At 38.3% G+C, this 27,673-nt stretch overlaps 1 protein-coding gene across 2 annotated transcripts in view; it reads right to left on the bottom strand.

The window, feature by feature from the left end:
* The window catches only part of KLHL13 (kelch like family member 13), a 239,134-nt gene extending 212,109 nt beyond the window's left edge, over positions 1-27,025 (bottom strand). For both annotated transcript variants that reach the window (XM_036443430.2, XM_036443435.2), the window contains exon 1: positions 26,926-27,025. In XM_036443430.2, coding sequence (XP_036299323.1) covers positions 26,926-26,943 — 18 coding nt within the window. In that variant the 5' untranslated portion in view covers positions 26,944-27,025. The remainder of the gene's footprint in view (positions 1-26,925) is intronic.
* Between the last annotated feature and the right edge of the window lie 648 nt (positions 27,026-27,673).

Raw genomic sequence — 27,673 nt, 5'->3', positions numbered from 1 at the left:
AAAGAGTTAGAAAAAGAGCAACAAGAAAAGCCCAGTGTAAGCAGAAGAAAGGAAATGACAAAAATCAGAGCGGAGATAAATGACATAGAGACTAAAGAAACAATACATAAGATCAACAAAACCAAGAGCTGGTTCTTTGAAAGAATAAACAAGATAGATGAACCTCTAGCCAGGCTAACCAAGAAACAAAGAGAGAGGACCCAAATAAACAAAATCAGAAACAAAAGAGGTGAAATAACAACAGACCCTGCCAAAATACAAAGTATTGTTACAAAATACTATGAACAACTCTATTCCAACAAACTGAACAACCTGGAGGAAATGGACATATTCCTAGAAAAATACAAACTTCCAAAACTCAATCAGGAAGAATCTAAAAATCTCAATAGAGCAGTGACTTGGGAAGAAATTGAAACAGTCATCAAAAAGCTTCCAGCAAACAAAAGCCCAGGGCCAGATGGCTTCACAGGAGAGTTTTACCAAACATTCAAGGAAGAACTAAAACCTATCCTCCTCAGACTTTTCAAAAAAATTCAAGAGGAAGGAACACTTCCAAACTCATTTTTGAAGCCAGAATCACCCTAATACCAAAACCAGATAAAGACAACTCAATGAAAGAGAATTACAGGCCAATATCCCTCATGAACATAGATGCCAAAATCCTCAACAAAATTCTAGCAAATCGGCTCCAGGAGAGCATCACAAAGATCATACACCATGACCAAGTAGGATTTATTCCAGGAATGCAAGGATGGTACAATATCTGCAAATCGATAAATGTGATACATCACATAAACAAATTGAAAGATAAAAATCATATAGTCATATCAATTGATGCAGAAAAAGCATTTGATAAAATCCAACACCCTTTCCTGATAAAAAACTCTCAACAAGGAGGGAGTACAAGGATCATACCTCAACATAATAAAAGCTATATATGATAAAACCACAGCCAACATCATACTCAATGAGCAAAAACTAAAACCATTCCCTCTAAGAACAGGAACAAGACAGGGATGCCCACTATCGCCACTCCTCTTTGACATAGTACTGGAAGTACTAGCCATTGCAATTAGACAAGAGGAGGAAATAAAAGGCATCCAAATTGGAAAAGAAGAAGTAAAGTTATCCTTATTTGCAGATGACATGATATTGTATATAAAAAACCCAAAAGACTCCATTACAAAACTAATTGGCTTAAGAAATGAATTTGGCAATGTAGCAGGATACAAAATTAACGCCAAGAAATCTATGGCATTCCTATACACCAACAGTGAACTTACAGAAACAGAGACTAAAAAGCAATTCCATTTACCATCGCACCAAAAAAATTAAGATACCTAGGAATAAACTTAACTAAGGAAGTAAAGGACCTATACGCGGAAAACTACACGACACTGAAAAAAGAGATAGAGGAAGATGTAAACAGATGGAAGAACATACCATGTTCATGGATTGGTAGAATCAACATCATCAAAATGTCCATACTTCCTAAAGCAATCTATAGGTTCAATGCACTACCCATTAAAATACCCACGGCATATTTCACTGACCTAGAAAGAACTCTCCAAAAGTTCATTTGGAACAATAAAAAACCCTGAATAAACACAGCAATCCTGAGAAAGAAGAGTAAAGTAGGAGGGATCTCAATACCAGACTTCAAACTGTATTACAAAGCCACTGTTCTCAAAACAGCCTGGTACTGGCACAAGAACAGACATATAGATCAATGGAATCGAATCGAGAACCCAGATATCAACCCAAATCACTATGCTCAATTAATATTTTACAAAGGAGGCACGAATATACAATGGAGTCAAGACAGTCTCTTCAATAAATGGTGTTGGGAAAATTGGACAGATACATGCAAAAGAATGAAACTAGATCACCAACTTACACCATACACAAAAATAAACTCAAAATGGATACAGGACTTAAACATCAGACGGGAAACCATAAAAATACTAGAAGCATCCACAGGCAGAGAAATCTCAGACATATGCCAAAAGAACTTCTTCACTGATACTGCCCGTAGGGCAATGGAAGCTAAAGAGAAAATAAACAAATGGGACTACATCAAAATAAAAAGCTTTTTTACAGCAAAAGAAACTATCAGCAAAACAACAAGAAAGCCCACTGTGTGGGAGAACATATTTGCAAATGTTACCACTGATAAAGGTTTAATCTCCAACATCTACAAACAGCTTATACAACTAAATAAAGGGAAGATGAATGATCCAATTAAAAAATGGGCAATGGACATAAATAGAATATTTTCAAAAGAAGACAGAAGGAAGGCCAAAAGGCACATGAAAACATGCTCAAAGTCACTAATTATCCGAGAGATGCAAATCAAAACGACAATGCGGTACTATCTCACACCTGTCAGAATGGCCAACATCAACAAATCAACAAACGACAAGTGTTGGCAAGGTTGTGGAGGAAAAGGAACCCTCGTGCACTGCTGGTGGGAATGCAGACTGGTGCAACCACTGTGGAGAACAGTGTGGTTTCCTCAAAAAACTGAAAATGGAACTCCCATTTGACCCAGTAATCCCACTCCTAGGAATATATCCCAAGAAACTAGAAACACCAATCAGAAAGGATATATGCACCCCTATGTTCATAGCAGCACAATCTACAATAGCTAGAATCTGGAAACAGCCTAAGTGCCCGCCAGCAGATGATTGGATCCAAAAACTATGGTACATCTACACAATGAAATACTATGCTGCCATAAAAAGGAAGGAATTCTCATCATTTGCAGCAACCTGGATAGAACTAGAGAACATCATGCTGAGTGAAATAAGCCAGTCAATGAAAGAGAAATACCACATGGCCTCACTCATTTATGGATATTAAAGAACATTATAAACTGACAAACCAAAAGTCAGATATAAAGACAGTAAAGCAATAAGCAGACTGTAAAGTTACAGCGGGGAGAATAGGGAGATCTGGGGGAGATAAGAGATCAACCGAAGGACTTGTATACATGCATATAAGTACAACCAATGGACAGAAAACTCTGAGGAGGGAGGGTATATATGGGAGGGGGGGGCAATGTTAAAATATGTACAAAGATAATAATTTAATTAAAAAAAACTATTTTAAAAAAAACTGATAATATCCATCCATTCAAATTAACATTTCTAAAGTCACTTTCATCATCTACATCTTTTTCGCAAATAATTATCCCTGTCACCCAAGTTTAGGAGCTCATCTCTCCATTCATTCAATAAATATTTATTGAGTGGCTCCCATATGCAAGGCCAATGCTAAATTCTATGAGTGACACAGAGATATATAGAATCTGGTCTCAAAAATATAAAATTATTTTGGGAAAATACATCAAAGCTCAAGTATACACACCATACCAGCTATGTGGGTTAAGTGCCATATGTGTAATACAGACAATGGGAATTCATAGAAGCACTGTTTGACATAGCGAAAAGTTGAAAATTAATTTCAAACATCAGAAATTTGCATAAATACACTATATGAATATATAATTGAATAATCCACAGTCTTTCCCAAATAATACATGATTTTATATGTTGAAATATAAAGATATTCATGATAGGTTACAAAACAGTATATATGATATCCCCACAATACACACATCTACACTAATAAAAGAAACATTCAAATTGACCATCACTCCGCTATACCCACCAGCCAATCAGGAGCAAGTATGCAAATTAACCCAACAAAGATGCTGGCTGCCACAGAGCTGGAGCCAGCAGGAGGCTTGGGTTGCCCCCGGTGATGGAGGAAGCCAAACTTCCTTCCCTCCCTGGCTGGCCCTGGCCTCCACTCAAGGCTACAAAGTTTCAATCGTAGAAAATAAATCCCAGATACTTGCTTCCATCTGGCCCTGGTGTCCACTCAAGGAGGCGCTGAAGAAAATGAAAAGAAAAACAGGAGGGGCTGGAAGCTTGGGTCACCAAGGGAGGGGGTGTGTGTGGCCAGCCTGTAAATAGCCCTCAGCTCCTCACCCAGGCTGGCCACACACCCATGGTGTGAGGGTCCCTGCTGGGGGGCTTGGCCATCAGCCCCTCACCTGGACTGGCCAGACATCCCAGTGGGAACCCCATCCTGAAGGGGCTGTGGCCAGCCTGCAAACAGCCATCAGTCCCTCACTGAGGCTGGCCACACCCCCACGGCCCAACCCCTGTAAATGGGAAGTCAAACATCCCTTGAGGGGTCCCAGATTGGAGAGGGTGCAGGCTTGGCTGAGGGACACCCTCCCCCCATGCACAAATTTCATGCACCAGGCCTCTAGTATTTATATATCAATGTGAAAGAGAACATTGATCAGTTGCCTTCCATACATGCCATGACCAGACACTAAAGCCATAACCTAGGCATGTGCCCTGACAGAGAATTGAACCAGCAACCTTTTGGTGCAAAATGATGCTCAACCAACTGAGCCAAACCAGCCAGACAAATTATGGAGATAATTATATCCTTTTTGTCTACACTTTCTGATTATTCTTTACTGAAAATGAAGAAAAACTAGTGATTTTTCCTACTAAAGAGGAAAGGTGGTAGAAAAATTTTGAGGCATATTTTAAATAGGACTGTATTCACAGAACTACAGCAGTTATTTGGAAGATATTTCTATAGAAATTGCAGTTACAAGAATGGAAACAATTAAGAAAAATCAAAACTTAAACACTTAGTTGCTGAGAAGACAGCAAAGAAAATGTTGGAAATAAAAGTGGTCATCTACAAGTGAGAAACAAGAAAACATCAGAAACAATAGAGGATCAGTTGTGTTAAACATAGAAGAGAAAGTGAGGGGTGTGCATTCCCATGGTGAACAAGGTAACACTCTCCATTAGAAGTGTCCAGACCAAGTCTTGGATTTTACAGCTTTATATGCCTTTTTTTTTTTTTTTAATTTACCAAGATATTGTTAAAAAAAAACAAAAAAAACAAAAAAAAAAACACAATGTCATCTTTTGAAATGCAAATCTAAATGTGTCACTCATCAATTTAAAATTGGCTTCTTCTTTGCATATTAGAACTCATAGAAATCATGACACCAATACTGGAAGGGAAACAAATACCATTTTGTCTTGGCCCTTGATTTCACTGATGAGAAAACCGAGGCGAAGAGATTTAAATTGATTTGCCCACACAACCAGTGACTGAAATATAATTTAAATTTCTCAGTTGTCTGTGCTAAATAAAGGCAAATGCAGGAGCTTTGGTTAATGAATCAAATATTCTGCTAAATTCACTTTGTCAACAGTTGGATCTTTTTATATTTTGTTTTGTTGTTTGTTTTTTGCCAAATACTGATAATTATTGAAGGTTTTGATGGGTATACATTTTAATATTCTATCTAGGTTTACTAGTATATGTTTGAAAATATCGACAGTAATTTTTTTTCAAAATTGCTCTTACAATGAATGTTACAGAAACATAGGGTGAGCTTGTCCTATAGATACAATTAGACATTCCTCCTGTGTTTACTGAATCTTATACAAATTGACAGATTTAAACAATTAGAGGTGAATCAGACTTCAGGACTTAACATTTGTTGAAAAAGTTGCATAATAGTTTTATGTACAAAGTCTTAGAGTTGAGATTCAACTAGCCATGTTTTAAGTTTCTTCCTTTCCTTCCCTGCAGCTCTGATTGAATCATGCTAACCCAACACAACTCCTTTGTACCCTTTCTTCTACCTTTCTTCTTAACCTATCCAATTTGAGGTAACTGCTTCATTTCACTGGTCTTTGCTCATTATTATCATAACTAGAGGCCCGGTGCATGAAATTCATGTTGGGGGCGGGGGGGCGGGGAGTTGTTCCTCTGCCCAGCCTGCACCTTCTCCAATCGGGGACATCCCTATCACAATCCAGGACTACTGGCTCCCAACTGCTCATCTGCCTGCCTTCCTGATTGCCCTTAACCACTTCTGCCTGCCAGCCTTATCACCTCCTAACTACTCCCATGCCAGCCTGATTGATGTCTAACTGCTCCCCTGCCAGCTTGTTTGTCCCCAACTTCCCTCCTCTGCCGACCTGGTCACCCCTAACTGCCCTCCCCTGCAGGGTTGATTGTCCCCAACTTCCTTCCCTTGCAGATCTGGTCCCCCCAACTGCCCTCCCCTGCTGGCCATCTTGTGTCCACATGGGGGCAGGATCTTTGACCACATAGAGAAAGCCATCTTGTGTGTTGGAGTGATGGTCAATCTGCATATTACTCTTTCATTAGATAGGATAAAGACCTGGTGCATGGGTGGTTTGCCCTAAAGGGTATCCCAGATCAGGGTGGGGATTCCCTTGGGGTGTGGGGCAGCCCGGGTGAGGGACCTGTGGTGGTTTGCAGGCTAGCCATGCCCCCCAGCGACTCAAGCAGAGGCCTTGGAATTTATTTACCTTCTACAATTGAATCTTTGTAGCCTGGAATGAAGCCAAACCTCCTGCTCGCTCTGTGGCTGCTGCCATTTCTGTTTGGATTTGTTTACCTTCTATAATTGAAACTTTGTAGCCTTGAATGGAAGCTTAGGCCAGCAAAGGCAGGCGGAAACCTTGGCTTCCTCCATTGCCTGGGAAACCCAAGCCTCCCTCCTTTTCTCTGTGTCTATAGCCATCTTGGTTGGGTTTATTTGCATACTTGTTCTGATTGGCTTATGGATGTGGCTTGTGGGTGTAGCAGAGTGATGGTTAATTTGCATATTATTCTTTTATTAGGTAGGATAAGAATTCCCCACCCCCCAATCTTGCCATCCTAACAAACAGCTTCTCCTTTTATCACTCACTTCAGTGTCACTTTCCCTAAGGCGTATTTTTTATCAACTCAGGTAGCAATGCACATACCTTCGGGCACTGGTGAAGAGCAAAGTTTGCCTGGTTTTGCGTCTGAGCTCTGCCATTCACTGTGCCCTTAGGCACATTACTGTATTTCTTTCTGTTCATTTGCAGTATTTTGTAAAATGGGGATACTAATTCTTTACCCATAGTACTCTCCCAAAGCTAAAATAAATTATCTATACTAATAAAAGCCTAGGTTTTCCTGCACCCTCATGTGACGCCTTCATGTCATCACAAGATGGCAGTCACAAGATGGCCACTACAAGATGGCCGGCAGGGGAGGGCAGTTGTGGGTGATAAGGCCTGCAGGGGAGGGAAGTTGTGGATGAACATAACAGCAGGGGATGGCAGCTGGGAGTGACCAGGCCTGCAGGGTAGGGCAGTTGGTGGCAATTGGGCCAGCAGGGAAGTGGTTAGTGGGTGATCAGGCTGGCAAGCAGGGGAGCGGTTAGGAGCGAGCAGTTGGACATCCCCCAAGGGGTAAGAGATTGAAGAGGATGCAGCCCAGGCTGAGGGACAACCCCCTACCCCCCATGCATGAATTTTGTGCCCTGGCCCTCTAGTTATACATAAAAGCACTTACAGCCCTGCCTGGTACATAAGAAGTTCTATATATCTTAGATATTGTCACTATATTCAACCTACTCCTCTTATCAGAGCATATGAAACACTTTTAGGAATTTTTTTTTTTTCATATCTGCACCTCCATACCAGACTGTAAGCTTCTTGAGATCAGGAATTATGTCTGATACATTGGCAATAAAAACTGCTCAATAATTACTTATAGAATGAATAAATAAATTATGTCTAAAAAACAAATAATCCCTACTCTAAACTAAATCCCAAAAGAAGACTGTTACTAAAACAAACAAATCAAATAAATTAATTTCTGTATATCCTTGCTTTAAATAGCAAGCCCTCTCATTACATTTAAATCAATGTCGATTTACAAAACTCTTACATAATTGTTCACTTATCTTAGTCACGGAAATGTAGAAAGTGGAAATGTGCTATTCTACCACATCCTTTTCAATATCATCTCAAAAGTACTTTAGAAAGGCCCTCAATTTCACTTCTGCCATGCTAGCAGCTGAGGTCCCCTAAACACTACACAACATGGACAAGTCCTTTACTTTCACTGACTCTTCCATAATACATAAATGAGATAATAACACTATACAATATTTCACAAATTGTGATGATTAATCAATGTTATGAAGGTACATCAAGATAAAAAGCACTACAGAATTGTATTTTTTACAGGGTTTGCCTTCTTTATTCTTGGTGATAATATAAGTGTAGGAACTTTGTTTATAAGGAGGATCAGCTTCTATTCATTCAGGTTAACTTTCTTTTAATGTAACATTACAGTTCCTTTTTATGGGCATGCCTTGATAATTCAGGGGCAAAACAAGCAACAGGAACTCCTTGGGAACAATGGTCCCAGTTTCATAAACATGGCATTATTAGAGAATTCCTCATCATTTGGTGGGACCTGAACAGCATCTGATCAAGTTTCTTTCTCCAGTTTCCCAATCCCAACAAAGTTCCCACTGCATCTGCAAATGTTGATCTGTCTCAGTAACTATTCTATTCCAAAGCTATACATTCCCTAAATAGTACTCATAACTCGTCATGCTCTTTAACAGTCACAGCACATTAGTAGCCATGTCTTCTGACTAGCCTCAGCATTTGCTAACATATACAAAATTAAAAATTCTAGAGCAGCACAAGCCAATAGAAATATAATGTGAGGTACAAATGTTAGTCACGTGTGCAGTTTAAAATTTTTGAGCAGCCACATTTTAAAAAGTAAAAAAAAGTAAAATTAATTTAATAATCTATTTTATTTAATTCAATAAATCTGAAATGTTTTCAACATTCAATCACTACAAAAATCAATGAGATGTTTTACAGTCCCTCTTTTGTACTAAGTCTTTGAAATCAGATGTGCAGTTTTACACTTACAAAACACCTCAATCCAGACTAGCCACATTCCAATTGCCTGATAATAATATGTGGCTAGTGGGTACTGTACTGGACAATACAGGTCTAGGGTTTTGCTTTACTGAGCTGAAGTAACCTAAAATTATATGTACCAGAGAATGGTCTTCAGAACTACTCCCCTCATACAGCACCCTATGAGTGCAGGAAATTACATAGGAAATGTGCTCATTTTAACAGTATGGAGGGACCTAGAGAGTATTATGCTAAGTCCAATAAGCCAGTCAAAGAAAGACAAGTATCACATGATCTCATTCATATGTGAAATCTAAGGAACAAAATAAACTTATAACCAAAATATATCCAGAGACATAGAAGCATGGAACAGACTGTCGAAACTCAGAGGGAAGGCATGAGTGGAAGGTGGGTGGGGAGAGATTAATCTCGAGGTGTCCCAGATTGGAGAGGGTGCAGGCTAGGCTGAGGGACGAATTTAGTACACCAGGCCTCTACTATTTGTATAAAATTGTAAATAGTAAATAGGGGGAAAAGGATGGTATAATGGTATTTGCTAAAAGAGAACTCTTTTGCACAGTATATTTGATATTCTTTTTACTGTTTTGCTTGGATTTTATTAACTAAGTTAATTGAAGAAGTATTTCTTGAATCTCATTTTAAGCATGATTCTAGGTGCTGGCTATGTATTTATCCCATATAAAAGTATCATTAACATAATATGATAAAGCAAAAAAGTAGATAATTTGATGACTCTAATTTTACAAAACAATAATTTTTATAAATTTAGTATTCTTTAACCAATATATCCAAAATTTTTACTGAACATGTTAAATAAAATGGAATATTCAGAAAACAACTGATCAAAACATAAGCAGCTGGAAAAACCAAATGTGAAGTCAAAGAAAAGAAAAGTATAAGAAACTTGAAAAAACAGCTTTAGGAATGTCAATGGTTACTAACTTTCAGCCACCAGGAAGATGTCCAACCAAAACTAAGATCTAAATGCCTTCATGGAAAAATAAGTTTCAACATTTAGAAGCTTAGTTCCTAAGAGTGTCTGACCTAAATTCACAGAATTGCTCATATTTTAAGTTACTTCATACTCATCCATTTCTCAAACTTATAAATACATTGTGATATGATGGGCAAAAAAAGCATTTTAAATTAAAGACCACAAAATAATTTTAATATTAACTTATATTGAGTTAACAAACTGAATAATGTATGCCCTAGGAGAAATCATAAGCCAAAGCAACTACACAGAATTATGCTGCAGAGAAAGCCAGAAGGCAGACATGTTTAACCATGAGATTACCACTTGCATTTACTAGTATGTATCCCTCTCCCAGTTGTTTAAAATAACTTCAATAACTGAAATAAATTCAAACAGTATATTTTAATACCCTTCAAGGTTCAGCATTTCATTCTCAAGTGAATAATTGTCCACACATCATTATGATTATGGCCAAGTTTAGAAGTTGAATGCAAGTAGGTTTTATACACACACACACAAACACACACATGCATACACATACACACTATAGGCCTGGTGTATGAAATTCATACACTGGGGGAGGGGTGCCCCTCAGCCTAACCTGCACCCTCTTCAATCTGGGACCCCTCAAGGGATGTCCAACTGCCCGTTTAGGTCAGATATCCCTTTCACAATCCAGGTCTGCTGGCTCCCAACGGCTCGCATGCCTGCCTGCCTGCCTGATCACCCCTAACCACTCCCCTGCCAGCCTGATCGATGCCTAACTGCTCTGCTGCTGGCCCACTTGGCCTTAACTGCCTTCCCCTGCTGGCCTGGTGACCCCTAACTGCCCTCTCCTGCCAGCTTGGTCGCCCCTAACTGTCCTCCACTGCAGGCCTAGTTGTCCCCAACTGCCTCCCTTGCTGGCCTGGTCACTCCCAACTGCCCTCTCTTGCAGGGCTTGTCCTTCCCAACTGCCCTCCCCTGCCAGCCATCTTGTGGCAGCCATCTTTGAACACATGGGCGCAGCCATATTTTGTGTTGGAGTAATGGTCAATTTACATATTACCTCTTGAGATTATATATATATATATATATATATATATATATATATATATATATAGAGAGAGAGAGAGAGAGAGAGAGAGAGAGAGAGAGAAACAGATATTGAAATAGATATTAAGATTGATTTAAGGAAATGGTTCACACAGTTTGGGCACTAGAGACCTCAGAAAGAAACAATGTTGAAGCTCAAGTCAGTCTGCTGAAAAATTTCTCCTTCCTAGGGAAACATCAATCTTGGTACTATTAAGCCTTCAATTGTTTGGATAAGGCCCACCTACATAATGGAGATTAACCTGCTTTACTCAAAGTCTACTGATTTAAATGTTAATCTCATTTACAAAATGCCTTCACAAACAACATCCTATATAATAAAAGCCTAATATGCTAAGTGTCCAGTCGACCAATCAGCTATTCAACCAATCAAAGTGTAATATGCTAATGATGTACTAAGGCTGCTCAACCACTTGCTATGCCATGCACTGACCACGAGGTGGCAGATGCTCTGACCAGTAGGTTAGCTTGCTGCTGGGGTACAGCCAATTGGAACTAAGCAAGACAGATCAGACATGCCCTGAAGTTCTCCTGCAGTCCCTCCCCTGTTGACCAACCACCTGTGTCCCTCCCCAGCCCTGATTGTGCATTGATGGGGCCCCTGGGCTGGCCTGCACCCTCTCACAATCCAGGACCCCTCAGGGGATGTCAGATAGCAAGTTTTGGCCCAATTCTACAGGTCAAGCAGAGGGACCCCACTGGTGCATGAATTCGTGCACCAGGCCTCTGGTCTAGAATAATATTTAATGAAATATCTGGGTACTGAGGCCCAACCAATTTGACACATAAAATTAACCACCACCACAACAAATACTCAACAAATATTTCTTGAGCAATAGAGATGTTCCTGGAAAGCAGCACATAAATAGGATTTTTATAGACAGAAGTCCCATGGGCCTTTTTAGACTAAGGCTGCTTTCAACCTGCAGCTCAGCCCTGCTAATCCCTGAGGAAATCCAAAACAGAGGCACATAATAACTGAACAAATAGTAGGTTCAGCTACCCTGGGCTTGAGACCTTTAGGAGAGAAGTCTTACTCTTCTTAAACTGGAAGACTTTAAGTGAATCCTGAGCATTTTCACAACTAGTTTATCCTTCTCATCCCCACTGGGTTTGCTCAGTCTTAAAAAGTAGCCTCCTGCCTTCTTAGATTCTTTTTCTTTAAATATGTTTTTATTGATTTCAGAGAGAGAAGGGAGAGGGAAAGAGAGAGATAGAAACATCAATGATGATAGAGAATCATTGGTTGGCTGCCTCCTGCATGCCCCACACTGGGGATCGAGGCTGTAACCCGAGCATGTGCCCTGACCAGAATGGAACCATTGGTTCATAGGTCAACACTCCACCACTGAGCCATGCCAGATAGGCTTGGATTCTTGCTTTGCACTTCAGATCCTCAATATCAAGTAAGATTTCTGCCCTGGATCTGAACTTACTTCATCAGAGTCCAAACACTCCCTTTACCAAATAAAATTGGATTGCTTCAGCCTAACAATAGCAACTGCCTCACTGCAAACATCACCACATGGAAGTTTATTCAGGGCTGGAGTTTGCTGTATCACTTTGAATACTTAATTTGGGCTCTACACCCAATTCCAATGTGTGTGTGTTGGGGTAGGGCTACCCTCACACCAACAAGCAATTCTCCAACACCAGCTCTGTGTCCTTCAATACAACTTAATTCTGATGTTAACCCAGAGATAACATCTGATTCCACAGGTTAAGGCTCAGTCCTACAAAATAAAGCTCCCCACCACCCCAGATGCCAGTCCCAAGTGCCTGTTGTCACCTATACTTCTTACCAACAGGCCACAATAGATTGAAGGTCCTAAAAACCCCTTGGATTCAATTAACATGCTAGAATGGCTCACATAACTCAAAGAAACATTTAACCTACTATATAACCAGTTTATGATAAAAGGATATAACTGGGGAACAGCCAAATGGAAGAGATATTATACTTAGGGCAGGGCCCACCACTTTCTCCAAATCTCTAGGTGTGGTGTTCACCAACACAGAACCTCTCTGAACCCCATGCTTTTGGTATTTCATGTAGGCTTCACTACATAGGCACAAATAATTAAATAACTGGCCATTTGTGATTGATTCAACTTTCAGGTCCTCTCTCTTTTACAGAGGATAGAAATGGGGCTGAAAATTCCAACCCCTCTAATCAAAATGGTTGGTTCTCCAGGCAACTAGTCCCCATTCTTAGGTGCTTTCCTAAAGTCACCTCAATAACATAGCAAAGAGCACTCTTATAGCTCTCATCAAATGGAATCCCAAGAGTTTTAAGAGCTCTGTGCCAGAAAAGGGGAGAAAGACCAAATATATATATTTCTTATTACAAATTACAAAATCACATTATTTGAAATGCTTTCTCTCCCAGTTCCCATTCACTTTCAGTTTCCTTATCCTTGGGAGCCAGTATACAGGACGTTTAGCTTTCTGATTTCTTTCTATATTTTCTCAGGTTCCATGGCTTCCCCATTAGCCTGTGCCAAATTACACAGGCTCTGGGAGTAAATGAAAAGAAAATAAGTAAAGGTTAATGATTCAATATTAATATGAATAACCCTACTTAACATTTTGCAAGGTCAGATTTCTGAATATTATATTTTCACAGAACTGAATACATCCAAATTTGAGTGTGAATTCAGCTACATCTTCCAGATCAGAACCTAGAAAAGTGGTGTATACTATAAACAATAGTCATGATATCTCTTCTAATAAGTCTTTAATTTTAACCCTACTGCAAAAGGACTTGTTTTGTACCAGGAGCACATATTCTAAAATTACCATCTTAACAAGAAAATGAGCTACAAACATATTTTAAGTGATAAAATAAGAAAAAAACTTATAAAAATGTTAAATATATGTAAAGCATATTAAGCCAGATGTTGAAGAGTGCCTCGTTTGTAAATTGGACATCCCTGAAAGATACGTTTTTTAATGTATATATTTTTAAAAATACTACATGACAATTTTAACATTAACTTGTATTGATATCATTAATTATTTGATATTATTCATTCTTTGCTTATTTTTTTTAAGTGGTGTTGATATCTATTTTCCCAAAATGGTTTGTGAGCTCCCTGAGGACAGCAAGCCATGTCACGTAATTTTTATTGGTTAGCACTCTCCTACTCTCATCACACTCTCACTCTGAGCCATGGGCATGAGGAACCCATTGGGGAAGAAAAGTAGATGAAAAAGTACTCTCATCTGAGGCAATAGATAACTCCAGAGTCAAACAGGAAAAATAAACCGGAAAAGATGCCAGCAAGGCAAAGTCCAAATGAAAAAGGGAAAATTAGAGAAAAGATAAAATCCTGGAGAGATAGTAATGATCAAAATCAGAGTACAAAGTCAAAGGACAGAATAGGGAAGACATGATCAAGCAAAATCAAATCAAAACTGATTGGGGGAAGAAAAGCTACAGTAAATGTTTAGCATGTCTGCTAGCCATTCAGGCTGGCTTCATAGGCCTGGTAGGGTGTGTTGAAAAAGGTAAGTCATCCAAATGTAAAGACTCAGGAATGGGAATGTGGTAGCTTAATATTTCCTATGTTGCCTTGCACATACTAATAATAAGTTTTCAGTTAATATTAACTGAGTTAGTCAAGCAAAAATTAGTTACATACAATCCTGGTGGTCTGAAAGTTGATGTGGGAAATTAGCATGTACTGGAATATAATAGATCAAAGTTTAGAATGCACCACAGTGTAAGCAATGGGATTTTTCTGTGATAGTAAAGTGAGAATGGCTTCAGAAGTCTGATAGCCTCAGAATAGCTACATGGAAGAAGGAGGAAAGAAAGAAGATCATGTTTAGTGAATACCAATGCATTACCTTTATATATTTCACTTAATTCAATCCTGCAGGGGGTAAGAGGTGGTCACAATTTTACAGATGAGTAAACTATAAAAAGGTTAAGGACCTTTCCTAAAGTCACAGTCAGGATTTAAACCCAAATTTGTCTGGTTCTAGAATGCATGGTCTTTGTTAATATTTCACCCTCCACCTTATGAACAAGGTTGAAAAGAGGCAAAGACTAGTTCAAGTGGAAAATCTGAGAGCAGAGCAAGAAGGAACTCTGCAGGACTATCACTTCTTTAAAATACACAGCAATTCAACTCTACTATTTGTGTATTGCTAGGTTTGACTAACAGCAGTAACAAAGCTATGGTCCAATTAACAATAACTACTGTTACCTGAAAATCTACTGTGTACCCATCCCATATGCTAGATGCTTTACATATATTAAGTTCTATCATTTCCAAAGCATTTTCACAGCCATTGTTTCATCTGGCTGAGATGAGGACTCATATATGGAAGAAAGCCAACAAGCACAGTTTTCAGAAATGTGAAACAAGTTAGGGCAACAATGATAAGTCAATAGTGAAACCCAGAAGCCTAGACTAGAATTATCTTGACTTCCTCCAATCTAAAAATCAGAATTGGTCCAGGGACTCGGGTGAGGTTGAATCTGCAAACAGGAGACCAAGAAGCTCCTGATTGTGGAGGAAAGAAAGCAACAGGCAATGAAATAGGCAGCTGTTTCATTCTGATGGCTATTTTATTCAAAAATGTCACACAGCTCTAGACATCCAAGTCAAGGGATATTTTGAGTTTGATACCTTTGGGAATATGACCAATTTGGCTGATCCTTTCAGAAGTTATAGTAACCAAATTTACCAGTAAGCTCTGAGCAGCAGTTGATTGTGTTCATCATATATACTTGTTGAAGAATCTCCTCCCCTGTCCCCCTTCCTGCATCAAAGTTTCCATGATAGCCTCTAGGTTTGCCTACTTCCTCTCTATCCACTCCTTCTCTGTCTCTTGCAATCTTAAGCTTCTTTTATTGTCTTTCCATATTTCTTAGCTCAATGAATATACCACCAGCCACAAAGTTATACAAACCAGAAAGTTAGACATTTTCCTTAACATTTCCTTTTACTCCCATGTCCAAATTACCATGAATTACTATCACTACCTGCTAAATGTGTGTATGTATTTGGTTATGATGTAAAATATATATCTTGCTTTGAGCCATAATAAGAAATAATTGATAAATAATAGATAATAAGTTAGCCTCTGTAATAATAAAATGTCATTTATAATGTTTATTGAGTACATTTGTGCCAGGCAATGTGTTAAGTATTTTATAGGCAATGTCTCATTCAATTCTTATAACAACACTACGAGTTAGACCCTATTCTAAGCCCCAGGTAACAATGGAGGCTCAGGGACATTAAGCAATTTATCTCACAGTTGGTTAATTGGCAAAACCAGCAGTGTCATTAGAGTCCAACACCCATGCTCTTATACAATTGCAGTCTACCATCTTTTTAATCAGAAAAATCACCCCTCTCCCTTATTCTAATAACTCTTACTAATAATATTTTTACTTGTACTACTTTGATAATACCAAATATTCAAAATAGCTCTTCCTATTACCAGTTGGATCCATTTAAATTCTCAGGCCATTGCAAATTCTCAAAAACAGTATCCTCATCAATTGCAAAATCAAGCGATTTCCCACTAAAAAGAGAACTTCTCTTGTCATGAGCACCCAATGGGGGGGGGGGGAACAGAAAAGGAGGGAGTGAATCATTATGTGGTATATCCTTAACTGCCTCAGAGTTTATTATCTTTTTTGTCTTTGGGCCCATAAACATGAGTAGGTAGATATTAATACCTTTCCCAAAGGTAATTAACCAATTCCTATAAATATTTATTTTACCTTAAGGGACTTCAATGTAAATGTTATGGTGTTTACTCTATCAAATATTAATATTCTTAGCTCATTAAATCTTCTCAGGAATAATCTGTAGCAAAGGAGAGTCTATTAATATTCATATGCCTATCTTTATGCCTGCCAGGGATGCATATGGTACAAAACAACAACAACAACAACATTGGGCAAGTCTTATTCAGAGTACAGCCAGAGTGTGGGGCTAGATAGTCCCACGAGCACTTGAGTGCTAAATTTGAAAGGTCATGGTGGATGGAGCCTCCTATAAGAAACTGGCTTAGACATATGAAGAAGAAAAATGGAAAAGGATACATGGGCTATAACTTTTTTTCAAAATGCCTCCAGATCATTGTAATCTTTAATTATTAAACATTAAATATTTTCAAAGAAATATTTGTAATGTACATGTAAATTAGAGAGCACACTCACAACACCTGTAAACACACTATCCATCAAAGAGATGCTGGAAGTCTGTTTTTGGACTCCGTTTTCATGCCAAATCTGTTGATTGGTTTGGGTTTTGGTCTAGGAAGGTCATTGGAAAGCTGAATAGCCAATGTATACGTAAATATTACTTGGTCTTCCTGAACTTGAACATGACCAAGGCATGGCATTAGAATTATCATGAATATCAACATACTCAGTTTCAAATATAGGTAAGCATTCTAAATCATATGTGGATAGGAAATCCCTTATTATTACAAGAGCAAATTTTTGCACTAATAAATGATCCTATATAATACGTAGCTAATATGCTAATTAAACTGACCAGCAGAACAACCCTCAGAATGACCTTCCATATGACCATCTGGATGACCTTCCAGAGGAAGCAGAGGCTGCAAGGGCCGAGCCCAGGCCTCTAGTTGTTATATAAATGAACTGTTAAGTTTATATACAAGCATATTGATTATAAGTATCAAATATTTAAAGGGGGAAATAGATTAAGAATATAAATACTTAAAAGGGTGTGTTCACTAGATAAATCTATAAAGAAAATTATATATTTTTGAGTTAATAAGTGTTATAATATTAAATAAGAATTCAAAGCAAAATATTATAGATTATATAAGGATTCTAACATTTTTAATTGTTTGGTGTGCTTATATTTCTAACATGAAACAAAATAAAATGTATAGACTAAAATTAATTTTCAGGTACCTAATTCCATTTAGGCTATAGTTCTTTCAAATAATAGTTCTATTTGAGAATACTTTTCATTCTATGAGAATAAATAAAAAATGGAGTATCAACTTTGTCAACTTAAAATTTCACAAGGAGGAAAAAATCAGTTATAACCAGTCACAACAAAGTATTTTCAATCTTACGTAAAAGAGAATATAAAGAGTATAATGAAGAAAATGCTAAATAAAATTGAAGCACCCTAAAAATATCTTATCTCTGCACTGACCTCGGTTGACAGTATCTATTCAGTTTCATAAGTGTATAGTTCAGTTTAAAAACACTGCTCTATACATTACCTTAATTGAGCTTAACACATCCTTTGGTATAATCAAATCAGATAAGATTGAGAAATTGTCCCCCAAATGGCGGTTATCAGAGAGATAAGAAACTCCTGAAAAAAATATTTTAACTATAAAAAATGTGACATTCTTAGCAGATGTTTTTTACATATGAGGAAAGGGTCAATCTAAAATGGGGGGGGGGTCTCTCTGAATTTCAGCATCCTTCATCATGCCCTACATGACAAAAAAACTGGCTCCCAATGAATGAAAGAAGCACTCTCTTCCATATTACTGCCCAGCCTGTTCTGCTTGTATATGTTCAAGAAATCAGAAAACAAAGAAGGGCTAATTGCTGTGAAAAATCAATGCCTGTCGTTTTCTATTTTAATCATGACAATGAATGGTGGATTGTTGCATCTGAACACAAGAATGAGAATTATTCATGTAGAAGAAATTAGACATGGAACAAAGAGCAGTTCTGTAAGGAGAGTGAGGTTGAACATTTCTGAACTACTTCAGAACCAATGCTTGAGATACAACTTCAATTTCCCATTCCTACCTTTTTTCCCCTGCAAAGCTGAACTGCTGCCTTGGAGGTATACTAGTATTTTAAGACAATGGTTCTTGATCTTGGTAATAACGCAATCAGGGTCTTTGAGAACCTACCAAAAATTGACAATGAGTAATTACTGCTTTCCAAATTTAAATAGAGTCTTTGGTTATCTTGTCTCTTAGCACCTTATGTTCTTTCCACACAACCCTTGCCATAATGAGCTCCAGCTTGCTCAGGGGTTAGTTTCTAAAGGCAGTATATGAGGTGAAAATAGCAGATAAGTTTAGCATTAATGATCATTTAAATCTCCTATAAATAAGAATAAGTCCTCAGAATTCTCAAAACAGGGTTTGGAGGTGGTCTCCCATACAGTATAATATAGGGAATTTGTGTATTCCACTTTGTATATGCATTACATATATAATGCATATAAATGTATTGTATGCACAGGAAAATAATATATATATAATAGATTAGATAGGTAACATATATCTCTGCATTTTAATTACAAAAAATAGAGTGTTCAGAATGGAAACCATTCATTCCATTTGGCATTACACACATGTTACAACTCTATGTATAGACATAATTATTTAATGCTTATCACTCCCACTAGTTTTTAATCTTCATAAAGGCAGGGCAACTGCCCTATTTTGATGGATCTTCTATCTCTATCTCTGCCTAGCTCAGTTCTGCTCAATAAATAGATGTCAATTGATGTGACAGAATAACTTAAAGGTAAGATGGAAGGACAGAGACAGCCAAGATAAGAAACAACATGTTCTGCCTCCATAGTAACCTCAACACTGACAATATGTCCTATCAACTGGTAGGCCCTAAAGATCACCTTGATGATCAGCAACTCCCCTGCTGGCTGCTGTGCCACTCTGCTTCCTTCTTGTCTGCCTGGGATGGATGGCATGTGAATTTCTAAATGCCAAATGAGAGTAATATTTTGTGAATTTAGACCACAGTTTTACTTCACGAATTTCTATGTTTACATGTGTGGGGTTTGTGTTTTTTTGTTTGTTTGTTTGTTTGTTTTTTAAGTAATTGGCCTTGTGTGTGAATTTCATCATTTAAAATACAGGTACCACAAAAGGATATGGGCTTAGAAGTGAATTTTATTTTCTTTTTTATACTTTCCTACATCTTTTAAAGTGTTCTGTACTGCTTGCAAAATCAGAAAAAATGTTTAAAATATTATCACATATTCTAACTCCCAATTTAAGCTATTTTAACCTGTTTAGGACCACAAAGCCTGAGAATTGCACAATTTGGGACTGTGAATAAAATGAAAGTTGAGAAACACTGAAAAATGTAACTGATTATAGTAGTTATTTTAATTGTGTAAGGATACTATTTTATTGCTTCTTAGTGGCATTCTTAATAAAAGCCATTCTCTTTCGAGTAACACTCTTTTTTAGACAAAATTGCATTCTCATAGCTTTTGTTAAAAACCAACTTCTTAAGTTTCTCATGAATTCCATTCACCAGTCTGAAGTAGATACCATTTCTAGGATGTTATAAATGAAAGGATTAGTAAGGGTTTAGGAAGAAAGAAGGAAAACAACCACGCTGCTTTGTTTCCTCACATATAAACTGTGACTACCACCTTCCCATCACACACTCCTTAACTTTTAGCACTTTGATGTCCTGAGACAATTCCTTGAAGATTTCATTATCACTTGTATTATCTACACTCTGAAATTGTGTTCTAAATATGCAGATACAGGTAAGGAGAAATAAAGAGTAGCCGATCCACAAAGGTAAGAGACTATAAAATAATTGCAGCTTCTTCATCTCACCCACAGGTCAAGTACTGTTTAATATGTATACTCCTTTTACAGATAAGTTGAATTTCTGCTTTGAGCCTCAAATCACATTTGAATTAGTTCACTCATAAGAAATTGAATTACATGAAATATGATGTCAAGGGAAACACACTGGGCTGACCTGAGTTCTGAGTTCTGCTACCAAGTATAACTTTGGGTTAAAATGTCAAGTTAGAAAGTTGAGCTGTAAGAAGTCTATAAGCCATCTGAGTTCCAAAATTCCATTATTTTTCAGAATACAAATTGTAAACATATCACAATATGTTAAGTGACAACTCTTGGTTTACCAAATGATTAGTTTTCTTTAGCAACACTGGGTGTTTTGCATGATTTCTATTAATCAACACCATTCTGGCACTTAGATAAATATTCCTAGTACTAAAACATAATCCTCATGTAGTTACAGACAGATTTGCGATATACTAGCTATATTGCCTTCCACTGTGATCCTCTGAGAGTTAAACTTAACTCCACAAGGTCAAGTTGTGTCCATGTTGTGACATGGGTCTTCCACGGTCTGTTTAGGTTTTGCCATAAGCATTCTATATTTTAAGCTGGAAAAATAGTACCAGTTAATGCTATCTGCCACAAATTGAGAGAAAATGTTACATCATTTAAAATGAAACAAAAAAATTGTCAACATGAAGCCTTTTGACATGAAGAGTATGGGCCAACATAATAACATATAATCTAAGTATACTTCTATTTAGTTTAGAGTAGGAAATTTGGGCCTCCTATATTTTAAGTAGATCATTCCCAAACCTCCATCTCTGTGCCCATCCCAGAACAATCTCTTGAGCTCTAGACCCTGATTGGATGTTTCTCCCATTTTCCTCCCAGAGAACTGAAACTCAAAGTACCCCAAACTGAAAATCATCTCCTGTTCCAGCTCCCAAAATCTGATCCTCTTCCTGTGTTTATGATCTTAGAAGATAGCATTGCCACTATCTAGGAGACATGTATTTTATTTACTTACTAGAGGCCAGGTACATAAAATTCATGCACTGGGGGAGTGGTGTCCCTTAGCCCAGCCTGCACTCTCTCCAATCTGGGACCTCTTGGGGAATGTCCAACTGCCAATTTAGTCCCTCTCACAATCCGGGACTGCTGGCTCCTAACCACTCACCTGCTTGCCTGCCTGCCTGATTGCCCCTAACTACTTCTGCCTGCCAGCCTGATCACCCTCTAACCACTCCCCTGCCAGCTTGATTAATACCTAACTGCTTCCCTACCATCCCTATTGCCCCCAACTGTCCTCCCCTGCTGGCCTGATCTTGCCCCCAACTGCCCTCCCATGCTGGCCTGATCACACCCCAAACTGCCCTCCTACACCAACCAATTTGGTTCTGATTGGTCAGTTTCTGTGCCAGTCATCATCAAAAGCTCCATCTCCTAGAGAACCATTGGCTCCTCACAATTGACCCAGATTTGGTTCTGACTGGATGATTTCTATGCCAGTCAGTGTCAAAAGTTTTGCCTTCTAGGCAGCCATTGGCTTCTCACAGTTGACCCAGATTTAGTTCTGACTGGTTGGTTTCTATGCCAGTCAGTGTCTCTGGGCCTATCAATGGGGCCTGATCAGAAAGGCGGAGCTGGTCAAAAGCCCCAGTGGAGACCTGGAGATAAATGGAGGCGTGGCTGCTGACCAGGCCTGGAGATAAAGAGAGAGGTAAGTTCTGATCAATAGCTGCCACAGAGTCTATAGATCAGACCCTGCTTCTATCTTTAGGCCTCTCTCTGGGCCTCATTCACAGCCCCCTCAGCAGTCAGTGCTGGGTCATCATACCAGTATCCGTAGAAGTCAGTGCTGGGTCGCCACAGCAGCCTGGCCCAGCACTGACTACAGGACTGACTTCTGGTTAATCAAGCCTCCCAGTCATTGTGGATGTGATGGACCAGGGGGTTTTATATATTAGGATTTTTAAATATGAGAATAACTTCATTCACAATGGTCCCAAACTAAAAATATAACAAATGTCCATTAACAGTGGAATGGGTAAATTGAATGTTCATAAAAGAACAAATTATCAATATTGATACACATAACAACATGCATGAAACTCACAAATTTTATATTCAGCTAAAGAAGCCAGAAACAAATTAGAGATGAAAATCAAAACAATAATGCGGTACCATCTCACACCTGTCAGAATGGCTATTATCAACAAGTTAGCAAATGACAAGTTAGCAAAGGATGCAAAGAAAAAAGAACCCTCGTGCACTGCTGGTGGGAATGCAGACTGGTGCAGCCACTGTGGAGAACAGTATGGAGTTCATAAAAAAACTAAAGATGGAACTCCCATCTGACCCAGTGATCCCACTACTAGGAATATATCCCAAGAAACTACCCTGTTTCCCCGAAAATAAGACAGTCTCTTATATTAATTTTTGCTCCCAAAGATGCGCTAGGTCTTATTTTCAGGGGATGGCTTATTTTTTCATGAAGAAGAATATGGTACACATTTATTGCTAAATGAAAATAATGGAAATTTATTACCTGTATACGGTACGGTAGTACAGTAGTTGTCAACACAAACCAGACAAACTGTGAATCCTACAGTATCAAGAATTTACTCATTTATTCAATGACAATCATGTCATCATCTTCTGGAACATCATCATAACAATTCAATTCCTGAATTTCCTGGTGAATTTCTTGTGACTCCATTTTTTTCAGAATCAGTGGACCAAATCTCTCATGTTTAGCCTAGGGGGGCCTTATTTTCGGGGGATGCCTTATATTTCACTCAGAAGGAAACCTGTAAGTAGGTCTTATTTTTGGAGGATGTCTTATTTTCGGGGAAACATGATAGAAACACGAATCAGAAAGGATATATGCACCCCTATGTTCATAGCAGCACAATTCACCATAGCTAAGATTTAGAAACAGCCCATGTGTCCATTAGCAGATGAGTGGATTAAAAAACTGTGGTACACCTTCTGTCTTCTTTCAGAAAGTTTTTATTTAGGTCTGTTGCCCATTTCTTGATTGGATTGTTTATCTTCCTTTTGTTAAGTTGCATGGGTTCCCAGTAAATATTGGAGATTTAACACTTGTTGGTGATAACATTGGCAAATAAATTCTCCCATATAATGGTCTTTCTTGTTGTTTTGTTGATCGTGTTTTTTTTTTTTTTTTCTGTGCAAAAGCTTTTTATTTTGATGTAGTCCCATTTGTTTATTTTCTCTTTATTTTCCATTGCCCTAGGACCAATAACAGTGAAGAAGTTCCTTCGGCGTATGTCTGAGATTTTGCTGCCTGTGGATTCCTCTAGTATTTTTATGGTTTCCCATCTTATGTTTAAGTCCTTTATCCATTTTGAGTTTATTTTTGTGTATGGTGTAAGTTGGTGATCTAGTTTCATTTTTTTGCATGTATCTGTCCAATTTTCCCAAACCATTTATTGAAGAGACTATGTTAATTCCATTGTATGTGCATGCCTCCTTTGTCGAATATTAATTGGGCATAGTGATTTGGGTCTATTTCTGGGCTCTCTATTCTATTCCATTGATCTATATGTCTGTTCTTGTGCCACTACCAGGCTGTTTTGAGAACAGTGGCTTTGTAATACAGCTTGATGTTTGGCATTAAGATCCCACCTACTTTGTTCTTCTTTCTCAGGAATAGTGCAGCTAGTCTTTTTTTATTCCAGATGAATTTTTGGAGTGTTCATTCTAGGTCTGTGAAATATGCCATTGGTATTTTAATGGGGATTGCATTGAACCTATAAATTGCTTTGGGTGGTATGGACATTTTGATGATGTTGATTCTACCAATCCATGAACACAGTATGTTCTTCCATCTGTTTATAGCTTCCTATGTCTTTTTTTTCCAGTGTCCTATAGTTTTTTTGCATATAGGTCTTTTAACTCTTTAGTTAAGCTTATTCCTAGGTATCTTTTTTTTTTTGTACAATGGTAAATGGGATTGCTTTTTTAGCCTCTATTTCTGTAAGTTCACTATTGGTGTATAGATATGCCATAGATTTATTGTAATTAATTTTGTGTCCTGCTACCTTGCCTAATTCATTTATTAATTCTAATAATTTTTAATGGAGACTTTAGGGTTTTCTATGTACAGTATTATGTCATCTGCAAATAAGGACAGTTTTGCTTTTTCTTTTCCAATTTGGATGCCTTTTATTTCTTCTTTGTGTCTGATATAGAGGGTAAAGCAGGTTGAGTAACTTGTTAAGGTTACATAATAAATTGCAGAGCTGGGCTTCACAAGGCTATCAGACTCAAGAGACTGTGTACTGAACCACACTTCATTGCCTCCGTTTTCATACCCTCCTTCATTTACTTTACCTCTGACCACTTAAATTTACTGTTCTTTGAAGACATCTGCCCTCAATCATGCCAGTCCCTTTGCTAAGACTGTCCTTTGCTCCATTTCTGTCTAGCCAAATACTACTTATAATTCAATGCCACCTACTACTTAAGTTTCTCTAATGCACCCTCAGCTCTTCTCCTGGAACTCCCAATACTGTTTTTTGTACTCCTTCTACTTCTCCCTCCTATCAGGACCTCTTACCCTTCCCCTGCCTCCCAAACTGTAACACAGACAGCAGCTTACTGTATTTGTCAATGCTGAGTGACAAATAACTCTGCTCTTGTTCCCATACTTTGGTCCTGGGGCTGAGCTCCAAGATGTATCTACTGGGCTCTGCCCTCTTTTACTAAATTAAACTGAACTCCTGTGCACACAAGTTAAAAAAAAATCATCCTAACCTGCCAACCCTCTTCCCAGGCAGCCTGTTGCATTTTTAACTTCTTTTCTCCTCAAGGCTGCCCTTGACATTCCTTTGGAGAGGATTTCCTCTTGATAAAATCATTCACAATATGGGATAATTCCAGCTTTGTTATCTTCCCATGCAATGGTCAGCCCTGGTAACTAAACAAGTATTCTTTGCTTCATTCCAAAGTTTTTGTGACCCACAAGGAGGCCATTGCAATTGAAAGGCAATGGTCTGGATCCAGAGATTATGAAACTTAGTTCTATGGAACAGTGTCTCTGAGCTTCACAGTCAACCCTAGGGGTCCTTGAAAGAAAAGTGTGGACATGTTTATCCAACTCACATGACTAAGTGTGAGGGCAAGTGATTGTCTGTATTCATGCCAACTGGAATGTGGCCTCAAGTGACTGGGACTGAAAGCCGTGAACTCTCTGGATGTGTGCCATTTGTAGAACGACAACTGGCTGATGTATCTCTAATACACCATATCCTTACTATAGGGATGTGGGAAAATGTGACTCTACAGGCTTAACTTTCCTTAACTTTCCCAAATTCAAGATCCATATGCCCAAATGCCTACCAGACATCTGAGCATCTCTAATTTAACACGTGTAAATGAGCAACTAATATTTCCTACACCATCGCCCCCAGACACAAACACTGATCCTCCCACAAACTTCAGGTCTCAGTTAACAATAACCCCATTTTTCAATGGTTCAGATTAAAAACTTTAGTGATGTTCCTGGCCTTTCTCTTTTTTCCTCATACCCCACAGCTGCTCCACAGAAAACCCCATTGGTCCTGACTCCAGAGTCTGACCACTGTTCACCACCCTATTGCCATCATTCTTTCCCAGGTCACCAACATTTCTCTTCTGGATTTCCACAACAGCTTTCTACAAGTTTCTTCTACTCTGCATTGGCCTATGCTCAGTATATATCCACGCAGCAGCCACAGTGATATTGTAGGAACATAAAGGAATCTACTCAAAACCCTCCAGTGACTTTTTATTTTGCTTGCAGTGAAAGACTTGCTGGTCCTTAAACATGACAAGCAATATCCTACCTCAGGGCTTTGCACTATTCTTTCCTCCACCTGAAAGGCTTTGTCACCAGATCTAAACAGGGCTAACTTCATTTTCTTCAGGTCTTTCCTCAAAACTCATCTTCACATCTAATTCCCCTTCCCTGTTTTACTGGTCTTCTTAGGACTGTCAGTAGTTAACAAACTATGCATTTTACTTATTTATCATGTTAGTTGGTTAACTACTCCACTAGAAGGTTCATTCCATGAGGGCAGGAAATGTTATCTGTTTTATTCACTCCTATATCAGAAGTGTCAGAACAGTGCCTGGCAAATAGTCACTCAACAAACGTTTAGTAAGTGAATAGAGAGTCAGTGAATGAAAGATACCATATGTGGATGAAGAATAGTTTCACCCTATTTTAATGATTTTCAAACTAGTTTCAGAGTATCCAGTATCCCTTTATAAGGGGAAGTCAAAGGGACCCAAGGGGATAAGGCTCTGGATCCCCACACCCTTGTTTTAACCAAAGCAAATCCAAATCTCCCATAGTGACCCTCCATAACAGCTTTGTTTATAAGAAAACATTGCATGGATTAGTTTTTTTAATTTTTTAAATGACTGCCTTAAATCTATAGAAATAAGAGACCATATCTTTCCAGGCTTAGAACAATAATCTACCTCAGGGGATGGATACATCAGGTACTCTCTAGTTTCATTTTCCTCAAATTGGGCTCTGACAATGTGGCTCAGGTATCCCAGAGAAGGCCACTATATCCAGGTGAGCTTATGTACATGGGAGGAGCAGAGGAACTGAGAAATAAAGAGGTGTCATCAAGGCCTAAAAGTACAAGACCTGCTTCCTAATTAGGCTATATATGGACCTTTTTTCATTTAACATTGGCCTGGCATGCTTTTCTGAGCAGCAACTTTACCCCAAATTTGGGAGCAAATACTAATGTTCTGTTTAAACAAATGATGGAGCAAAATTAAAAACTTTTCATAAATTTAAAAAATAAAACAAAAGCTTTAACAGAAATTATGTATGTGCAAGAAGGAACTTCTTCCTCCTCTCTGACTTGCCAGAATGTCTGCATGTACATTTCTCTGCCATTAAGGAAAGCAGAATTATTTGAGAAGTATTATATCCAGGTGATCTTCTGTACTATGGGAGAAACATAGATGCTGAGAAATAAAGAAGTGTTGTCAAGATGGCCTAAAAGTACAGGACCTGCTTACCTAAGTAGGCTGCTTACAGTAATGCTCTCATTTAACATTGGCCTGGAGCATTTTGCTGATCAGGTAGGATTTTCTAAGCCCTCTTTGTACACTACAGAAGCCATCAGAAAAGATGTCATAGTCAGAGCCCTTTGTTTTTGCTGCTGCACAAGGAAATGGCATCACATTTCCTGTAGCTCAGGGCATATGG

This window comes from Pipistrellus kuhlii, unplaced genomic scaffold (assembly GCF_014108245.1).
Source record: "Pipistrellus kuhlii isolate mPipKuh1 unplaced genomic scaffold, mPipKuh1.p scaffold_m20_p_19, whole genome shotgun sequence".
Taxonomy (NCBI): domain Eukaryota; kingdom Metazoa; phylum Chordata; class Mammalia; order Chiroptera; family Vespertilionidae; genus Pipistrellus; species Pipistrellus kuhlii.
The sequence above is the reverse complement of the archived record's forward strand: the minus strand, read 5'-3'. Positions and strand labels throughout refer to the sequence as shown.